The sequence below is a fragment of the Athene noctua genome, chromosome 23 (genome assembly GCF_965140245.1).
Source record: "Athene noctua chromosome 23, bAthNoc1.hap1.1, whole genome shotgun sequence".
Taxonomy (NCBI): Eukaryota; Metazoa; Chordata; class Aves; order Strigiformes; family Strigidae; genus Athene; species Athene noctua.
Genome location: NC_134059.1, coordinates 8,067,890 through 8,086,329, shown reverse-complemented (window position 1 = coordinate 8,086,329; position 18,440 = coordinate 8,067,890). Strand labels below are relative to the sequence as shown.

General features: G+C 45.9%; 1 protein-coding gene across 5 annotated transcripts in view; it reads left to right on the top strand.

Annotated features, from left to right (window-relative positions):
* Nucleotides 1-18,440, top strand: part of KCND3 (potassium voltage-gated channel subfamily D member 3) — a 127,843-nt gene that overhangs the window by 97,899 nt on the left and 11,504 nt on the right. For all 5 annotated transcript variants that reach the window (XR_012635067.1, XM_074925342.1, XM_074925344.1 and 2 more), the window contains exons 4-5: nt 10,867-10,968; nt 17,658-17,750. Coding sequence is in view for 4 of the 5 variants with exons in the window: in XM_074925342.1 (XP_074781443.1) it covers nt 10,867-10,968; nt 17,658-17,750 (195 nt within the window). In the remaining variant the exon portion in view is untranslated. The remainder of the gene's footprint in view (nt 1-10,866; nt 10,969-17,657; nt 17,751-18,440) is intronic.

Below are 18,440 nucleotides of genomic sequence, written 5' to 3'. Positions count from 1 at the left end.
AGAGCAGATGAAGAGGGAAGATGGTGATGAAGAGAATGCTTAATACTACATTTATGTCATCATTGTACCCATGAGAAAGGCGGCCCACACACCTGTCAATAATGAGGCCATTATAATAATTGATTTGCTACAGAGCAGGGGAGTCAGCTTTGAAATGTTCTGTGTTTCAGCTGACACCCTAAATTTTGGAGGTGGGTTAGTGAACTTCAGAACATGGAACAGGGCGGCCAGAAAAAGCGACTCGAGCAAAGCTGTGAGCTGTCTAAGGAATGCTCAGCGACAGAACATGACTCAGTTCCCAGCAGGGGATGAGGTTGGGAACTTAAGGAGAGAGAGAAACAATAAGGTTAAAACTGGAGCTGGCTGACATTTAAAAAACATGTTTTTTTCAACCACAATGAATCTGTGTGGAATATGGTTTTGTTGTTGTTGATATTTAACAGTTTTTGACAAAGGAAAAAAAAGTTTTAATTACTTTTTTGTGTTTTTTTTTAAAAAAAAGAGATTTAATTTTTGCTGGGGTAGGTACCTCTTTCTCTTCCTCTTCTGTTTCCTGTTTGGTGTTTGTCACATCCCCTCATACAGTTCAGGGGGGAAAAAAACCAAACCAACCAACCAACCAGGAATCCTTCCTCTTTTCTTTCATATTGTCCAGGAAAGCAAACTGGCGTTTTCCATCAGTTCAGCTAGTTCAAATTCCCCAAGTCCCAAATTGTTTAAGACGAGTAGACTTCTCTGAAAGGAAGGATTGAGATCAGTGAGCTAGAGCTTGTATGTTCAGCCTCCACAGCAAGACCATACATCTAAATATTGAGCCTGTTGTCAGTAGTGGCCCAATGCCCAGATGAAATAATTTCCACACATATCCAGAAGCCACTCTACATTTGTTTCATGCCTTGAGGCCCTTTCACATCATGTCTCAGTCAACAGCCTGCAACGCGTAAGAACCTGAGTAATCCATCCTCAGGATCTCTCCTCAGCCATCGCAGCAGGAGGGTGCCCCCTCTCCCCACCTGTTGGAAGGCCAGGTTGTGTGTGGCAGCCTCTGTCCAGATGGCTCATTATGTAGCACAGTCGGTAGGATTTGTAATGGCTGATGTTGCCCACTGCATCCCAGATGTCTAAATAAATGCCAGCTGAAGTCGCCTCGTCAAGGAGACCTGCATGCAAAACATTCAGCCAGAAAATGTTGGGAGGCCCTTCCCTACTTTGGAATCGAGTTCTAGTGATCAGAGTCTTTGCTGTTACCTTTATTAACTAGTTATTTTACCGCTCTAAGTGACGCAGAATCAAGTGGGCTGGGTGCAGTTCAGCTCCCATGCAGTTCCCAGGCTGCGTAACGAATACAGCTCAAACACCCCTGCACCAACTGCAGCATGTGGTTATGTCTAGATTAATGGATATGGATATATCCACTGGGTCAGGAAAAGACATAACTAGAAGTGGGTGTAAATGGTAGTAACACTTACTGCGGTTACTAATTTGTACCATGACAGTGATAAGCAGATGCAGAACGCCGCTGTCGCTGACACACGTGGTGCTGGAATGGCAGCACGGGTCTCAGTCCTCTAATTCCCGTAGATGGGAACAGGCTGCAGTCTACCAGCACGTCTCTCGAGGGCCACTGCAGAACCTCCCTGCTTACGCACTGCCAGATGTCTTACACAGCCCAACTTGAGGAGTCCTAGAATCTCATGACTCCATTCCTCCCACTCCACCCAGCAGCAGTGGTCTGCAAAGTCTGACTCAGAACAAGCCTTTGTTGCTTGAAGGTCATGAAAATCCCGTTAGACAGTAACTGCTGGTAACTCCAGCATCACATCGGGCTCTAAACCAGCGTGAGGCAGGCCCGCTCCGGGCATCAGCAGGAGCCTGCCGTGCTCTTCTGGCTCCCCACTCCAGCCAGTCTCACTGTTCTGACAGACTCTGCTGTGCTGCAGCAGCATTGCCTTTCCATACTTCTCTCTGTGACTCGGGTTTTGTCACACATAGGACTGGGATAAATCCACTTCCTTTCCTGGTTCCGTGGATTTTTGCAGAGTTAGTTCATGTACACGTACAAGGTCATGAAGTGAAACCACCTTATGGCAATACTCTTCATACCAAGGATTTGAAATTTCCCTGTCTGAGCCTTTGCCCTAGCAATTCTTGCTGACTCACCAAACGCGGCAGCAGAAACGATGGCATGTGCCCTCCTGACCAGTCACGGTGGCAGAGCAACCGCAAATGCTGGCAGAGAACGGGTCAGGCAAGGGAATCAGGAACATGCATAAAACAGATAATTATTTTTTTTTTTTAAATCTATATAGGGAAATCACAGTCAGCCTGTGCGCACCGTGCAGGAAGAAAAAGCAGTTCAATCCACCAAAGAGCTCCACCAGAAACAGCTCCTCATTTCTCCTTTGTCCCGGTGCAGCAGAACTCCCCGTTCGCCCGCAGACCGCTGCCTGGCGGGAACTCCAGCCACCCCCTCTCCATGTAAGCGCAGCCCTTTAGACCCAGCTCAGCACTGACTCGAACAAATACAGTGAAAAACGAGCAATTCTGCATTCTCCACGAGCTCCCGTACCCAGGCGCCAGGGCATTTCTGTCCACGCACGAAGCTTCAGCTCCGTCAGGGGTGGAGTGGGGACGGCTCGGGGCCGTTGCGGCAGGAGGGGGCAGCGGTGCTGGGCCGGGCAGAGCGGTGCTGGGCCGGGCAGAGCCGTGAGGACTCGCAGCTCTGCCGACACGCCGGGGGCTCCAGCGCCTGGGACAGCGCGAGGGAGGCTTCTCCCTCCGCATCTGCCAGAGCGAGGCAGGCAGCCAGCGTGTTGCGGCTGTCAGCGTGAGGACGTGAGCCGAGACACACGTTCTTCTCAGAGTCTTCACTTATCAAATAGGGTTCGTGACAAGATTTTTTTTCCCCAGAAGTCTAATGCAAGAGATTTGTCCCCAGAAACCCTAGGAGCAGCTTCAGGAAGAAAGCCAATTGCGCTGCACAGCAGCTTTATTGTCATCTGGCTTCTGAGCAATTTTCACTTGCCAGCAAGTCACACTTCCCTCGATGAACGCTGACGGCACGTAGCACAGAGAAGGGGGATGGAGCCCAGCTCCCGCCCGGCCCTCCCTGGAGCACCAGCCTTGCCCACACTCACACTCAACCCCCTTCACTCCCCTCGCTGCCAGCGGGTACCCGTCCCTCTGGGTACCCGAATGTCAGGGATGACACATACTCAACCATCAGTGAGCAGGCAACAAGGCAGGACTACAGCCCCCCCCCCCCAGCTCTTCCCCTTGGGCTTCATTCCATGGAAGAAAAGGAGTTCTACAAATTTGATTTCTTCTTGAGTTTCCTACAAAGATTTTGTGGCCATCATCCCCATCCCCACCATGCTTTCACCATCTTCCCGGGGAAGGTGTGAGCAGCACTGTATGAAGCAATTACCTTCATTTTCTGTAGCTAACCACAGGCCTCCACACCATTAATTAGTGCTCATATATCAGGTCTAGTGAGTTGGCATATGACACTAGATCAAATTCTGTTAATTTCTCCATCCCCCGAATACTTTATAGCTATTAATTAGGGGTGTGAGCCGTATGAAAGAAGTTACAAAAGTGAGATCTGGAAACACAGACAGTCAGATAAATCACAGGCAGACAGATGCTCATCACACTTTGTTTTCAAACCTTATTTTAGAATAATGGAGAACAGCAAACTCTCTATTAACGATGCAGAAAAACAGGAGGCTCTTCTCTTCAGATGTTTATTAAGTAATAAGTTTCTAGACAAATTTTGAGACCCTGGTTTATATCCCATAATACTTCACTTGTAACTTGAACTATAGCATGTTCCTGCGGGAGAGCTGAGCACGCACACGACCGATGTGATCAAGCAATGCCCGTTAATTACAACTAATTCAGCCCTTTTATACTGTTCTCCCGCACACGTGAGTAACACGCAGTACAAGTCCTCAAGACTGGACAGTTAACTTAGCCCGCGCTTTAAACCTTCTCATGACTGGATAAAAAGTGCCACATCAGCCTTGCCAGGCGCCTGCCTTGGGTAACTTCCTCTTCCATCCCAACCCCTGCCGGGGGTTGTTTGTCCCATCGAGTTTCTCCCCCCTCAGTCAGGGTCACATCCTTATCGCATTCTTGCTCGGCTGAGGCTCTTATCACTCTTGTTCTCACGCAGGATTGCTCACATGGCCATTCCCTCGCAGAAAGTCCTCTAGAATCCAAACATATTCCCACTACAATTGGTATGGCACCTCTTTGACCACGCATCCCTGGAGCGATTTGGACTCAAGCTCTAAAATCTGTTACAGCATTAAGAATACAAAAACGTATACGTAGGAATTTCTTTTATTACTATTTCAAGAGGCAAACCTAAGAAGTGAAGAGAGCTAGCTTTGTCAGTCAGCTGGACTAGCAGCGTGGGAACTTCAGCACCGAGGAAGCTTTGAATTTCAGCCAAGATGCAGTAGCTGCATATAACATATTTCAACCAAGGAAAAACTGTCCATAAGGTCAGTTCTTATGGAGATCAAGGTCTGACTGTCACCCTTACTGGGTGGATAGATAAATGAATAACTAAAAAAGGTGTTAGAAATAATCAGGGCATCTACAGAGGGTAAAAATACGAAATGGCCTCCAAAAAAGCTTACTACTTAAATGTCAAGCAAAGGAATGAAGTGAGAATTGTCAAACTCTACAAAAAGTGAAGTTTATTCTATTCTTTCCTGTAAAATGCAACAAACACCAGAAAGGGAACGGTCTATGTAAAAAGAAAATGTCAATACAATGACAACTGAGTAAAACTGGCAACAAATACAGGCAGGCTGGAAATCAGAAGAAATTTTCTAAATAGAAGAATGAAGTTCTAAAATAAATGCCCAGTAGGAGTAAGAGCTTCACTAAGTTGAAGCCAGAGCTTGTTAAGTTCAAGATGAAAACAAAAGGAAGTTTGCCATAGGAGCGCACCCGTCTCGGTGCTCCAAGGGCTTCCTGACCGTCCTGCATTTCTCTCGGCAAGTTTTGTATATTACGACACTTTTTTCAAAGTTCTGTGTTTAATCAGCCAGAATATCTACGACTAGGAGAGAAGCCGAGATCCATTAAACTCCATATTCTGTGCATTGTTCTATAAATAGATCGAACATCATGTTCTGCAGTGTTGGAAAAGATTAAACGATATAGTGCATTTGAAATGATGTTCTGTTGCTTTAATGGTGCCAAGGGTAAGGTAGGATTAAAAGGAGAGCCACAGAGCAGGGGAGGGGAATCTTTCATCTCTGAAAAGTAATGAAGAGGCCCAAAATAAGATCAAGGTCTGACTGCAAGAGGTTCTATCAAATTATATAGGAATATAATGAGTCCTACACTAGCTAATTTCCATATGCAGCTCTACAACATCTCCCCCAAAGCAAAAATGACAGAATATTTAAGCTTGGCTCAAAAACTGTTTAACGTAAAGATTTGAGGGGAAGGAAGTCCAAATGTGCACATACTTTGTTTCTTAAGAAAAAAAAAAAAGGTTAAAAAGACAGAAAGATGATCTGCAGAAACTAATTTTTCTATCGCTGCTGTAACTGCTACAACAGCCGGATGGAGCCATGGCTAGCAGAACAACAACTAGTACGTATTATATGGGCCATTTGCTTTTTTAAACAGCCATTATTTCCCTCAGCGTTCGAACACATGCAATAACCCCGAGTCCTAATTTGGCAGTCCAGCCTGTTTCCAGGCTCTCTTAAAGATGGCATGTCAGCTTCCCAGAGCGCAAGTGGGACGGATGATCAGTGTTGCCGGGCAATACCGAGGAAGCACTCCACAGACAGCAGATTCATTTAGTACCTTGTCCACTCTATTATTTTTGAATTTTTTATTTTTAAATGAAGAATTTTCCATTTTCTGCTTGGCAAGGAAAAACTACCCCAATAGGCCAGGGAGCTGAGCTACTTTCCACCAGATGAAGGTTTCATCCATTCCCCTTGCCAAGTTACATATGTGCACTGAGTTCCCACTCACAAGCACAAATTGAAGTCTTTGCTGAATTCCTCTCTGAATTTTGTGCTAAAATTAGTCAAAGGTAGCACAGACAAGATAATTTTAGGAAGGTGAGAACATACAAGAAATACTTTTTTGTAATTCCATACTCTAAGCCCCGTTCTTAAGTCTGCAGAAACTCCTGTTTAACTGTACAATCTGCTTGTTATCTTTTTCCATATCCTAAAATCAACCATGTTCTTTCCACCTCGAATTTAAGTCCAGACCCGAACTAGCAACAGATGCAGACACATGCAAGAAAAGCGAGCACTTATGGAACAGCTGTGATACTCCACCTTAGAAATAAAAATCAGATCAAAAGTATTCTGTTGATTGCTTTTGAGAACAGCTTCATTTCAGCCTTGAAAGATCAGTGGTGTGCACCTTACACCTACTGCACCTCTGGACTCAGCACAGCAGTCACCGATGGGTCTATTCATACTCAAACTTCCGATTGTTTAGGAATGAAACTGTGAAGCACTGTTAATTGTCTAGTGCAGCTGCATTTCCTGCCAGGGATGCTCTTAGTGTGGTTGCAGCAGCTAAAGTCAGTAGGATATGGACTGAAGCATCTCTCATATGAGGAAAGGCTGAGAGCGCTGGGACTGTTGAGCCTAACGAGAAGGCTCAGAGAGATCTAATTAATGTACTGAAATCCCTGAAGGGAGGGTGCAAAGAGGGCAGAGCCAGGCTCTTTCCAGTGGTGCCCAGTGACAGGACCAGAGGCGGTGGGCACAAACTGGAAGGCAGGAGGCTCCGTCTGAACAGCAGGGCACACTGCTCCAGCGTGAGGGTGACCAAGCACCGGCACAGGTTGCCCAGGGAGGTGCTGGAGGGATCCAGTAGCCACCTGGACACAGTCCTGGGCAACTGGGTCTAGGTCACCCTGCTTGAGCAGGGGGGTTGGGCCCGGTAATCCCCCAGATGACCTCTGGAGGTCCCTGGACCCCCAACCAGCTCCAATAACAGCTCCAGGCCAGAGAGGGAGCAGGAGGAGACTCGTAGTACCTGACACACACGTACTCCAGTCAGCTCCTTGCTCAATACAGAAGGTCTGGAAAGCTGAAGATGTCTGGCAAATATGAAATTATGTCATAGGTTGTAACTTAATAGTTTATTGTACCACATAAATCAAGAGTGAACATTATCTCCATGAGAACTAGATGAAAATCATTAATAAATAATAATTAGCTGTTTCCTGGGCCTGCCATCTGGTAAGCATTTTTCCTAGCCAGCAGCTCCTGCTCCTTGCACTTCTGCAAAGCAGCTCAAAGATGAAGCCAGGCTATTCTTCCTCCCATGTCAGTCCCTTTGGGAACAGCAGGTCGCCAAGATGCTGACAGCCACTTACATCATCCTCCTCGCTGTACCCCACACTCCACCTGTACAGGGCTTCACTGCCCTTCCTGCTTGTCCTCGGTCTCCAAGTTTCTTAAAAAGCAGCAATGAGCCACAAGCTAGAGACCTGAGTTCCATCCTGCTCTCAGAAACACGTGGGCTCCAAGATAACCAAATTAATCATTCTAACCTGTAAGTGGCTGTCATTAGTATTATTATTTTCATCATATAAATTATCTTCCAGATTAGGTCATATGCATTTTGAGATCCTGTGGTTTCCTAGCAACTCCTCTTACCACTCTACATGCAGACACAGTGTGCCGTTTTCTTTTCCTTTTTTAGACTCTCTGTGCAGGGGTTATATTCAGTAACAGTGATCTCAGGCCTGGCCCTAATGACCTTTAGTCTGTCACATTTGTGGGATAAGATGAAGACGACAGCTATTCCCTCCCCCTCACCACCCCAGAAGACATTTGCAGCAGATGGCCAGAAAAACCACAGTCCTCCACTTGTCTGTCTTCTGTCCTGCAGACCAGACGCACTGAGCTCTGCAGGACAGGGATGACAAAAGCATACCCATACATGTTAAAAACTGGCAGAATTTGGAAGACCCCATCAACGTAATTCCCTGGGTTCCTGACAGTGAAATACATGACAGTACGTAGCACAGTTCCCCGCAAAACACTGCTGCTTCAAAAGCTTGCGTGGGGTGCCCTAATTTCCGTGCTTCTGGCTCTGTAACTCGCTCCTCACCTGATCTCCCAAAGCATCTCTCTGCCAGCCAGCCAGGTCCAGGCTGATGCATTCCAACACACACAGAACTCTGAAACAACCAACTTCCACACTGCGGCCCAAGCCTCACACTGCGGCCAGGGGCCCTTCATGTCCTCAGTCCACTTTGCTCACTCAGAAAAACCAGCATCAATCCTCTGCTCCAGATGTCAGAGGGCAGCGATTTACTGCACTTGAACCCCCTTTTACTGTCAGGCACGACCAACGTGCTGCGTCCCCCGGAAACACGACGTGTACCTGAACATCAGGCAAAGCTCGTGCCACCTGATACAGATGCTTTCCAGATAATGCACATTCACACATGGATTTTCACGTAGAAACATGAACTACAGTTTTAGATTTGTTGCTAGTCCAATGTGGGAAACTGTCTGGGGGGCCAAACCAATTTTAAGCACCAATTTTAATTAACTTCTCTAGCTGAGTTAATCAAGATAGCTACCAAATTTAATCACGATGGGTGCACAGTTAGGCGATGTGACTATCCTAGACAATCTCGTGTAACGAAAATAGGATTAACTTTTGTCCTGCCCCACTGACATTTTTTAAAATAACAACGTCTGTTCTAAACTACAAAAGCTATGGGGCTTAATTATTTAGATAGCTAGTGGGCCTGTTTCAAAGAAGAAAAGAGAACAGACCTCAGAAATGAACAATCTTCAGTCCACGTGGAGTACAGCTATTAATAATTGATCCCCTGCTAGCCTGGAGGCAAAGGGAATAATGTTCATTACAAGAGCCTAGGACTGAATCCACTTTAACAACTGAACTGAAGATGAGGATGAACCTTCCCTGCTATAGGTGCGGTGAGTAGGTTGGGGGACTCTGGTAATTCCTTCAGCAAAGGAGCTGATACTTTGTCAAGCACGAAAAGAAATGGAAGTCTGTGGATGCCAACAGAGCCTCACTGTAAAGACCATCGTTGGATCCAATATCCAGTCCTGGTTACAGAAGAGATAAGATCACTGCAAAAAGTAAGGAACAGACACAAAGGCATAGACGTGCGAATAGAAGAAAGAATTTAATGGAATTGTAATTAGCAGGAAAAGAGAGACAACGACATGTAGCTGGGAGATGGGATATCCTTCAGTCCCTTATCCCCTGCTCGCTCCCGCTAACTCATACTCAGTAGCAGTCTGCATTTTTTGTTCCAGATTGCAGTCCCAGGCCAGTCTTATTCAGGGCCTAGAGCAACACAGCAGTTTGGAAAAGTCTTCAGAAAAAGTGAAGATCTAATTTCATTTTCTTGTATCCTCAGCCTATGTCTTGCAAATACAACTTGTGCCCCTTTCACAGGGTGACCACACGGCCCTGTGAGGTACCTTGGCCCCAGCACGGAGTAAGTTTTATCAGAGATTTCACTCTCGTATACCGACTTGGAGTCTTAACATTAAAATGGGACAATGAAATCTAGGCGAAGTATAGAAAGTCAATTTTGGATGTCCCCATTTTGGGGTGTCAAAAGAAGGCCTATTTTTCAGACTGGTCATAGTCTGTGTCACCCAATTAAAGCTGCAAACTAATAATCCTGTACATGTTTTTGCCTGAGAAATTGTCTGCTTAAGCAGAAGCTCTTAAGGTTAAACAAATCTTTCAAATATTGAAGGCCAGAGTCACTCACGCATGTATGGTAATAGAGTTCCTGGAATTATTACACTCTCTAAACCCACTGCAGATATTTGCCTCTTGGCTTTACTCTTCCTACAGTGTATACCCATTAGCACCTCTAATTAGAAAGGAAAATCACGAGTTCCATGTTATTTAAAAGATTATGCAGCATTTTAAACTACAGCACAATGTAATTATTTTTAATAGCCACAGCTATTTCATGTATTTACTTTTAATGGTGTTTGAGTCATAAATTAACAGTAGAAAAGAAAAAGGCAAATCAGCACTTGACAGAGAAGTAGGCAACAGTTGAAGAACTGAAACACTAAAAACTGTGATCAAAAAGGAAGAGGGCCTTATTAGTTTTTCTTGTCTGCTTTACTGTGGACTGCTTTTTATCGTTTAACTTGTCCCCCTGAAGGTCAAGATGGTCAGGGATAAATAAAAATGAGAAGAGCCAAGCGTCTGTTGTTGCAGAGTGACTTCTGCCAGTTTGTCAAGAAATGCCTATTTTTGGACAGTCTTTTACTATCCGGTACCAAAGTTCAGCAGCTAGCAGTGCCGCTGCAGAGGACAGCCCACCACTGAGGCTAGCTGCAGTACGAGCAGAGCAAGTGACAACACAATGTCAGAGCACTGGGCTGAAAGGTAGAGGGGATTAAACAACCGGGCACGTCTGGGAGACGGTGAGCCACGAGAGCAGCACGAGCACAGGCACGCTGCTACGGCACAGTCATCCTCAGTCAGCAATATGCCCAAGACCAGTGTCCCTAGCTGCTGTGCATCTCACCCCAGAAAAACGACTACTGACTTTTGACAGGATAAACAACTCCGCAGTACCCCATTTCTTATCTCGGCAAGGCTGTTAACACTGGCAGATTACGTCCTTCAGACACGTGTACTCATCCGACTGCTGGAGACAGAGCTGTGCCAGCTCTTCTCAACGGCACCTTGTCCTGTCTGCACACCCCTTGGATTTCACCCCCAGACTTCTTCAGGTAGAGCAAGAACCTGAAATTTCCTCCCTCCCAGTACTGCCAGCACAGGACCGATCGCTCAGCGCGCCAAGCTCTAACTTCACCTTGTTTTCCTCCTTCACAGAAAGCCCGGCTCGCGAGGATTCGAGTGGCCAAAACAGGCAGCTCCAACGCTTACCTCCACAGCAAGCGCAACGGCCTCCTGAACGAAGCCCTCGAGCTGACGGTGAGTGCAGAGGCAGCATCTCCTTCCCCAGAGTTTGAGAAGTTCCCCATTCCCACTCCGCTCCCCGGGCTCCCTCCCTTTCTCCCTCCGTGGCCACCTAATGGCTCGTCACCCAGCGTGGCAGCCTCACACACGGGACGGCACGATGCTGCAATTACGCTCAGGTCCTGTACGTGCCGCCTGAAGGGGCGGCTGGGGCCCAGCTCCCAGACTGGATGGGAGGAAAAAACTTCCATGGGCTCCTCCCTGAGCTGGGGAAGGATCCGGCCTTCCAGCAGTGACCAGGTTCACAGATGTCTATCCACTCTCTTCCAACATAGAGTTATTTATTATTTTTAAGAGTCTCTCTCTAATATGGACTACCTGATCACACCCAACAGGACAGGAAAAGATTGCCCAGCTCCTGTTTCAGGCAGTTTGGTGGTGGGTTTATTTTTAACAAAAAGGTCTCTGGAGGGTAATACTAGCTATTCACGAGAAGAAAAGTTTTAAGTGCGTCAGATTGCTCAGCAGAATCCTCAAAAATGAGGGGAGGTTATTACATTAAGCCAGATCAACACCAGAGCAGGTATTAGCACATTTCATGGATTTCATTTCAAATAAATCAGCCTTTCATGCATGTGGGAGCAAAGAGCAAGATCAAGAACGCTTAATTGAGCCACCAGAGCCGCCTAGCACTTGTTCATGCATCCTTATGTGGGGCCTAATCCTTCAAATGTGTACTATTTTCCCTGGCACACATCCTTGTATTTATAAAACCAAAGCTGAAAAACCTTCTCAGCTCATTCTGCACGCTGCTCACTAGGACCTGAGCCCACTCCTACCCAAGTTCAGCGGGTACAGCACACAGAGGGAAGCTGGGCAGCACCACATCTCGCGTGTGGGATGCTCCTCGCTGCAGAGCGAGATAAAGCAGCGCGGCCCTTTACAGCTGGAATCGCTTTTGTAACTGACTCTACAAAAGCACGTCACATGCACTACAGATTTGGAAGGTAGGATGCCCAGATCAGTTGCTGTTCTCCGCTCCAAAACAAGTTTGATCCTTCTGACTACACGTCTAACGTTGTCTCCTGCTCTGTGAATGGCAGCGACACTCAGAAAATCTGTCTCTTGAACCATATGTTGCTGTGGAGTAGTTCAAGAAAAGATTCTTGATCAAGAAGACACCGGGGAGACTGGTCACCCCCAGTCCAGAGCCTCATCCCCCAAAAGGAAAGGCTCAGGACTGGGTTGCCAGCTCAGCTGCTATTTCATTACCCAGGAACATGCAAAAGATCTGACTACAAATTTTAAACTTTCTTTTTGGGCTTTAGATTTTAAAAATGCCAGAAGAGCTTAGCAGGGACACTCAGTTTGCACTTGATCTTCCAGCCTGTCATCCCAACAAGAATCTCCTCACTTCTCTCGTCAAACAAAACTCCCTGCCAAGACCACTCACGGAAGAGCAGCTGACGCACCAATGCTTAAGTCCAAAATGCATGAGGTTGAGAGAAATATTTGGCTGAATGGGTTCATTTGCTGGCACTTGCTCAAAAATAAGTGTAAGAAGGGTCATTTTGTTGGCTCCAAAGATACTGTAGACACAGGAAAGAAAACAGTAACATTTCTAAAGAGGTTCTAGAGGAATTTTTTTACCCATTAATAACTAAATTTAGATATACGATAGCACGTAGAGCAGGTCTTCCCATGCTTTTCTTGGTGCAACTTGCTTTCTGGTGGGCTTCCAGCTCTAAATGCTAACACGACTCCTCCACAGCCCAGTAAGATCCACAAACCCTGCTTTGAAAAGCACTGATTCTTGTGTACATCTGTATTAACGTTTTGTAAGAAAACAGCCCCACCCTGAAGAACTTCTTGTTGAAATAGTCAAAAGTAAAAGGTATGGGGAAGGAAGAATCAGCATCCACCTGTGACGTACGGGAATATCAGTTACTAAAACAAGAGGCTTGCCAAAGCCATCCCTGGCATCTGCACAACCACCAGGCAATGATCTTTGACTACCCGAGGACTAGCTGCAGACCCAAATTAAGAACCAAGACATGTCTCTCCATCTACAGGTAGTGGCATTAATTAACTACAGAACTGCAGAACATCCTTGGTTGTAAAGGTATACATGAGCGTTTTAACTCCACGAGGCAAGATTTTATGTCCTCTCATTTTGTGACAGGAGAACAAACTATTCTTAAGGGTACAAAATGTGAATGACAGCAGAGTCTAGCCAGTCAAATTCTTTAAACCATAAAAATATGAAGAAATGTGACTTCTGTAGTTGCTATATTAGAGACCAAAATATTATCTACATACCGTGCACATCCCTCAGTCAGATTAGTATCAAACTGCTCCACTGGTCAGGTCCCATCCCGTTTTGATACTCTGCCCAGGACTCATGCTAACTTTAATGGCCTGTACATGCCCAGATTGCCACAGGGCTGCTTTGCTACCCAGCAGTAATTCCAGCCTCCATTACTATATGGCCCTGGCTAGATATTATCACTCTCACCATTAGCAATCACACAGCACTGTGATCAATGTGTAATTGTTTTACAAGTGCCCGGCAGATCGTCCTGCAGTCTGATACCTTGAGGGTTCACCCAAGGAAAACAACTGCCCCAGAATGTATCCTGGCTGCGGCTCTGCAGTCAGACTAATAAATTGGGAAATAAGGACTGTTCAAGACTCCAGAGCATGTGCCAGAATGTCCTTTCATTAGCACCAGAAAGAATATAGTGACACCATCTTTTAAGGGAACAGCATGTCTTCAGCCTGAGCCTTGCATCAAAGTAAAGAAAAAGCGAAGAAAAGGATTCATCCAAGGACAGCAGCAGGAAGGAGTTCTGCTCTTCGCAAGAATACAGAGTCTAGCTTCAGAAACATGATTTCTGGCATTTTGCATTTGCCATCTAGACACAAAGTACTCAGACCGTTTTTTTTCTCATTTAGAGAGATTTTTAGTGGGTTTTGTGTCAGAAGTGCTCAAGGGATGTTGAGCTTCTTCCCACGGCAGCAGCCTACATAGCCTCTTCACGTTAATCTCCTTGTACAGCCAGCTGAAATTCCCTTTTAGATAAAATGCCAGGAGGGGCAGGTCCTAGAACAGCAGGCTGTGAGGTCCTGGGCCTTTTCACAACCACAGAGAAGCACTACAGCCACCCTCATGGGAAGGGACAGCCCAACACCTGAACCGGTTCATCTCAGTTCACCAGTGCCCAATTTCGTGTGCCGAAGCACTAAGTAGAAGAGGTAAAGTGGAAGTATTTTAGATGTCACTGACACTACAGTGTGTTTCAGTCTCCCTCCAAGCAACCAGCAGTTCGCTGAATGTCTTCCAAGAACAAACTGAATGGTAGCTGGCATCGAATCCTTGCAAAACTGGCATCCCAGCTCAAAAAGCAAACCATCTCCTCTTCTCTCCTCCCCCCCACCAGCTTTTCCATTACAGCCAGACTCTTCTAATGAAGACACAGATTTTGTTTGCCCGCAGTAACATAGGTACAACTGATGCAATCTCTACAGGTACGCACTCCTCAACGGTGCTATCCAAATGCCAAGCATTTCCGTGATGCTGGCACTCTCACTGTCCTAGGGCGGTAGTTCCTGCAGATCTCATTCTTAATTTGCACGCTCTTTGTTTCTGAAAACACTGAGCTGAGTGAAGAAAAGGGAAAGGGAGATAAGGTACGAGTCCTACTCAACTGACACTACACTTTATCACTTTATTCCTGGTCACTGCCATCCCTGGATCCATTTCCACCAGCAGCAAGCCTAGCCTTGTGCTGGAAGGCAGAGGGAGAGACTAAGCTGTGCTGCCAAAATTTAACAATTGGCTTAGGTCTCTGCCAGAGGTATGGAAGCTCTATCTTTGCTTTCAGATCCCGTTTAGATCTCCTCTCAAGCAAACCCTCATAAAAAGATACTGCTTGCAATATGTGCCCTTTCTCTCTCCGTTTCCAGTGTTTTAGTGCAGCATCGTATCTGCTTTAGGGCTTGCAGGGGCCTCCATGGGAGATATTCCAACACAGACTTCAGTGGAGTCAGTAATCTCAGCAGGGTATGAACAAGACCTGCTTGATGTGTCAGCTCACCAGGAGGATTGTTAATAAGAAAAATGGAACTGATTTTTTTTTTTTTTTTTAAAGCCACTTCTAAAGATACTTCTGGGAATGCTCATCTTCCAAAACAACCGCAACAAAAAAATCCATAACCTGCCTAAGATGCATTCCCATAGGAATCTATTAATTCTGTGTACAGTAAGTCAGCTTTCTTAATGTACTGGTTCAGCTATGTTTTGGCATCTGTCAGAGACAGAGTTATTCCCTCACCTAAGGATCACAGAACCATCCTGGAAATGGCATCCAGAACAGGCCTTTGCATGAATCACAAGAGCACGGGGTGTACTGAAAAGCAGGGCTTTAAGCATAGTTGAATTTGACCCCCCCTCAAGAGAAACTGACGTCTTAGCACTTCCACCAAGCCATTCTGCGGTGTCTCCCATCCCACCCGTTTTCTCTCTTGAACACTTACATACTGCTGTTTCGTGTCTAAGCAGAGATTTGAGACATGTGCATCAATTTTTGACTTCCAGATTTAGGCGTTACAGAAGACACCAGGCACCCCTTACTTATGGAGCACAGGGAACCGTTTTACAACACCTAATTGCTATTTTAATGCATGTAATTGTGTTTGAAAAAGCTAGTCATCAAAGACACACACAGATTAATGTGTCATGAAATCACAGTGAATTTCAAGATCAGGAGCTTAAGTACTAGTAGTAAGAGAACATCCGTAACAACCCAGATCTTAAATCTGCCACCACAAAACAGAGAAAGAGAGAAAAATAACCCCGGCTCTCAAATAGCACAGAAACTCTCTGAACAACCCCTATTCTTCTTTTCCTTCCATTCCAAGGTGCGTCTGATCATCAGCTCACGGGGTGAGCCATGTGCTGTATTTTGAGGAATGTAAGCATATGATTCACTGATACAGTGCAGAAATCAAAAATACAGAGCACTGGATTTCTCCCCCAAGTTGACTAAATTGGCCTACTCCTGTTTTGACGAATGCCTGATGCCAAGATTTCTGCATGAGCTGAACATCATGCATGTACTGAACTCAAACTCCTAACCTCTTATCCATTTCTATTTCAACCGTTTCAAGCAGATCAAACCCCTCAGCTTAAGTAAAGCACAGAGACTGGTCCTAGATCTGTAGCTTATCCTAAGATTAACCAATAACACCACAGCTGAGCAGTCTCCTCCCCAAATCACCACACACACACCCCTGATGCACAAGCCGAGAACAGACCAGGAAAAGCGCCCAGTAAATCCTTCCAAGATAGAACCACAAAATAGGCAAGCCAAAAGCATCCCATTGGTGGGACCACTCCTTTTAATAGTTTTTCAACCTAAATACTCTCAGCTGTACCAAATCCCTTCCCAGGTGGCACAGGCTGCCTGCTTGACTAAGCACACCCTACTCTCTGAATTAGCTTACAAATTTGTTAGCCACACTGCGGCGGTTTGAGCGCACAGGGGAAAGCTGGTCCCCAACTGTACAGGTGTTGGGGCACCACGAGTCAAGCATCTGGATCGTGGGGTCTCTGGGGACAGGTTTGCCTTGTTCTGGTTTTGTGCCAAGTGATGCCCAGAGGGTTCCTGGTCAGCTCACAGGACCCCTCGAGACTGCGTTACTAAAACTTCAATCACAGTAAGCCATCCTACTGAATGAAAACCACAATCCATAAGAAAATAATGAAGATGGGCCCTTTTCTTCTCCTAGGGAGCTGCTGCCCCATTTTCTAACCCCTCGCCACTGCTGCACAACGCCTCTTCATTTGAAGCTTGTTTGAATAGGATAATTTATATACACCAGCTCGTGTGTGTCTGCCTGCTCCTCCCTTCTTCCTGCCTCTCAGAGGCCACAGGAGGGGTGACACCCCTTCAGTCTGCACTAAACCCCATCCTCTAAACCCCCCCCCAACAACCACATGCACCGAGGCAGGGAAGGAGCCGCCGCCTTTCATACACTGCAGGTACAGAGTGTGGAAAACAACTGGTGATGCCCACAAAGAGGAGAGACAGAGCCATGAGTCCTGTCTCTGGAAACAGCATTACAAAGTCCAAAACATGAAGCCTGGATTCACATTTTTTGATCTGGTGCGCAGCCGTGACTCAGGAGGCTTTGGCAATCACACATGCAAGCCCTGAAGGTCAGGCAGAGCCGGGCTTTCAGCTCAGCGAAAGCAAGACAGCTTGTGTTCTGTCTCCTAACAGAGACTAGAGTTCAGGGTACATCTGTTGGCATTCAAAGGTCATGTCAAGCTCAAAATGTTTTTTTTGGAAAAATAAAACAGCATAGGTTCTTTTTTTCTTTGCCTTCTGGTTCCTGAGCCTTGACATCGTATGTCAACAGCACTTCCCAGGTTTCCTCCCCTGCTACAAAATGGCTAGAAACACAAGGGGTTTGAATCAAAGCTGAGTTCCTCACCTGAGTTTACAAGCCAAATCACTAAGAAAAAAAAATGAGGTGTAACTGCTTTAGAGTCATGAGAAAAGCCTGAGAGCTGGCAACACTGAAATTGTTATCTTTATCCCGTGAAAGCTAACGCTGGTACTTCTGTTTGTTTTCACGGTTTTACACCTGGTTTGGGTTTGTTGTTTTTTCTTCTTTTCTCCCCGTTTCTGGCTATTCAGGGATCCACTGAAGATGAACAGCATATGACTAAAGGCACCTCCTTAATTGAAAGCCAACATCACCACCTGCTGCACTGCCTGGAAAAAACAACCGTAAGTACCAACCGATCCTTTTGCACTGTCCTAGGCCTTTGCCTGGCCTGGGCTTTGTAGGGAAAAGATGTGCACGGGGATGCTCTGCAGTGTCCTTGCTTAGACACGCTCAGCACACCGACAAACTGTGCCAGAGAGGGCTGATTCTCAAGCTCCCAACAATATTCTGCAATGGGTTAAATGCACTTCTATTTCATTGCCTTCTTTAAAAAAATAATACTGTGCAAAGGGATAAAGATTATCAGGGATTATCTGCTACTCCACAGACACCTACACCAGTACAAAGGCAACAGCAGGTTGCTCAGCCAAGTTCACTTGAATGCAAATAACTTTTCAGCATGGGGTTGATCCTATAAATGAGGTGTGTATTAAGTTTAATTTATTCGGTGCTTCTGAAAGAGAACTAAACTGCATTTGTCTTGTGCTGTCAGTCACCCATCATATATCCTCATCAGTTGTGCTAATTAGCAATAAAGGACAGTTCTGCTGCCTTAAGAGGAGGAGGAAGATAGTGTCAGTGACTCCAGACTACTCACCAGTGCAAACAGGCTGGAAAAAAATAACCTTTAGCCCTTTATATGGCACAGAGCAGATGAACTCTTCACGGGTTTAAAGGTTGCACCTATCTTTTCACACTGCAGTTCTGGTTACAAGAGCAGGTAATTTATCTCAAAGCCAGTCAAGCCCTTT